Source organism: Trachypithecus francoisi, unplaced genomic scaffold (assembly GCF_009764315.1).
Source record: "Trachypithecus francoisi isolate TF-2019V2 unplaced genomic scaffold, Tfra_2.0 Lachesis_group5, whole genome shotgun sequence".
NCBI lineage: Eukaryota > Metazoa > Chordata > Mammalia > Primates > Cercopithecidae > Trachypithecus > Trachypithecus francoisi.
Window position 1 is genome coordinate 96,043,649 of NW_022681470.1, and position 2,714 is coordinate 96,046,362.

Here is a 2,714-nt window from a genome sequence, read left to right on the forward strand (position 1 = left end):
ATTAGGAAAAATACATAATGCATGCGGAGCTTAAAACCTAGATGATGGGTTCATAGGCACAGCAAATCACCATGGCACATATACACCTACATAACAAACCTGCACACTCAACACATGTATCCCAGAACTTAAAGTAAAATTAAAAAAAAAAAAGAATGAGACTGGCAAAAATAATAAAGAGCATTAAATCAAATAAAGTGACTCAGTGCAAAGGGTAATTTAAAATGCAGAGAATATGGAATCTCAGACTGGTTAAAGAGCTAGGTGTTTTTCTTAGCAGCAGTAAGGGTGAGGAGGCAGCTGAACAGTTTAATAACAGACTCCATCTCTGTCAGATTCTCTCTTCACTGAATCAATTATCTTCATGTGGACACCTGTCAGCCTGAACCTAAGAAGCACTAGTCCTTATTTCCCCTGCTGTTTCCCTGTTTCCTTCCTCTTCTCCTATTAATACTAAAGATCCCCCAACCATCCTGGCACTTCTCTCCCCTCACATCTGAGGGTGGCTGGACAAAGAAGATATACATTGAAGGAGAAAAGTTCTAATCTTCCCTACAGCATCTTGTACCATTTATTCACTGTATTTTCAAAGTGGAACCTCCATGTTTTTTGTAATAAAAATCTCCGTCACTCGTCACTCACCTGCCCAGCACATGGGCCAAGTGGCAGGACAGCATCCTGGGACTCAGATCTAACACTGAGAGGAACTGAAGCCAGGTGTCCAAGGCAGCAAGTCAAAGGGCTGATTTTAACCAGTCACTCTCCCTGAAAAGGAGTTCAGTGACTATGGGCTGTACTTTGCAGAATGAAGAGTCTCAACATTCATTTCAAGCATTTTATTCAATGATTGATTCTAACAGCAGGGAAGTTTTGCTTCATAGAGATGTGTTCTTCTCTATGGAGAAGAAGAAGTCTACAGAGGTTCCCAACTTTCCCAATGTCTGGAATATACAGAAAATTAGAACATGTGTCTGGCTTAATGGACAGAAAGGCAAAGCTGCCATAGCCAGAGGTGACCCTCTTGGAGCTCCATCCACCCTGCATTTGGGGGAATTAGTTTCTCAGAGCAGCTTTTCATGTATCACCTACTCAAGTCCTGTCCTTGACCCATGAAGAGAATTTCTCTGAGGCACTGACCTTTGGAGGACATTTGAAATCTCAGAAGAGAAGAGCATGACCAAGACAATTTGTGAGTCAGAAATCAGAGCTTTATTATAGCATGAGGTAAAGGAGGAAAAGAAGACTGCAACTGAGGTGCTCCATCAAGTGCAAAGTTCTTCCAGGGAAGCCCCATGAGTCTTGGTGGTCCCTGTCCACCCATGAATGGAATGAGAGGAAATGGAAAGAGTTAAGCATCAGGCTGCAGCAGGTTCTTGACCATTCAGGCCCAAGAGCTTCTCTGAAGACCAGGTCAGCAGCAGCCCCCAGAGCTGTGGCAGCAGCCAGAGCCTCCAGAAGGTTCACTCTCACAGCAATCTGGGCTCTGGTGCCGGCGCCGGTGGAAGAGGCGGGGCCTGTGGTGGCTCACGCAGCAGCCACCACTCCCAGAACTGCAGCAACCCCCAGAGCTGGGACCACAGCAGCCCCCAGAGCTGGGACCACAGCAGGAAGATACTGGAGGGGAGCATGGAGCTGGGCACTGAGGTGGGCATTTGGGGGGACACTTAGGTGGACATTTTGGGGTACACTTGGGAGGACACTTGGGAGGGGGCTGGCACTGCTGCTGGTTTTGCTGGCAAGACATCCTGGCAGAGTTTAGTCAGCCTAAAACATAATAATGAAACTCTTTAAATATTTAAAACCAACGATCATATTATACCTCTTCTGAAATCAATGCATGGGTGGGAGAAGAATGATATTTAAATCATACAGTCATATCAGTAATCTGAAAGAAACAACTTGAATCTTTCCTCCAAATGAAAGCACATACATTTAAAAATCCACAGAATGAGTTTCTTATTCTTCCTTTCAGGGGAAGCTGGGATTTCTCTGTCCTCACAAGCCTGAGTAGAGTATTCACAGTTCCCTGAAGTACCTATTTCCTTAATACAAGCCCTAAGGACCAGCTGGGTGTTGCAGGACACACCAGAGTGTCCTCTGGAAAAAGATTTCGCAATGAAACCTCCGGATAAAAGGACTTGGCTTGAAGTATTAGCCAGTTTCCATGGTGGAAATATGCCCAATACGGCAGTTTTGAAGTTACCAGTGTGAAGTCACTGAACACAGAATTGGAAAAGATGTGCAGTTAGCTTTCCCCACCTAAATGAGCTCCAGTAGGCCTCAGAGCCTCAATAGATTTGAGGCAGACTGGGTCCTATTCCTGCTCAGTATGGCAGAACACAAGCACACAACTCTCTTTCTCCAGCCTACCTCCATCCTCCCCATCCCTCTGCCTTGCTCATACCTCTCTGGTATCCCAGGTTGCCACTCACCTTGGTCACACGCAGGAGCACAGACACGTCCCTGGGGAGTCAGAGCAGATGAGGTGCTGAAGCTGGATGTGTCTTTTATAGGGGCTAGGCTTGGCTCTGGGAAGAGCATGAGGTAGCTCTTGCACAACCAGGCACGTGCTGGGTCATTCCTGACATTCTTCTGCCTCCTTGTCCCTGCAATCCAAAGAGGCCTCAGGAGCTTCCAGGACTCCTCTCTGGTGCTGGGGTCTAGCGAGGCTTTAGCGAGTCAGAGCCTCCACCAGGCGGGAACCCTAAAGAGTT

At 46.7% G+C, this 2,714-nt stretch overlaps 1 protein-coding gene across 1 annotated transcript; it reads right to left on the reverse strand.

Annotated features, from left to right (window-relative positions):
* Positions 1 to 1,186: 1,186 nt before the first annotated feature.
* On the reverse strand, positions 1,187 to 2,482 carry LOC117074720 (late cornified envelope protein 2D). Its single transcript, XM_033196457.1, has 2 exons — positions 2,433 to 2,482; positions 1,187 to 1,764 (listed from the first exon to the last, which is right to left on the reverse strand). The coding sequence occupies exon 2, from the start codon at positions 1,742 to 1,744 to the stop codon at positions 1,412 to 1,414; it is 333 nt and encodes a 110-aa protein (XP_033052348.1). The 5' UTR covers positions 1,745 to 1,764; positions 2,433 to 2,482; the 3' UTR covers positions 1,187 to 1,411.
* Between the last annotated feature and the right edge of the window lie 232 nt (positions 2,483 to 2,714).

Bases quoted from the DNA above. Each gene is read 5' to 3' on its own strand.
- LOC117074720 (XM_033196457.1), bottom strand. From the start codon at position 1,744: ATGTCTTGCCAGCAAAACCAGCAGCAGTGCCAGCCCCCTCCCAAGTGT.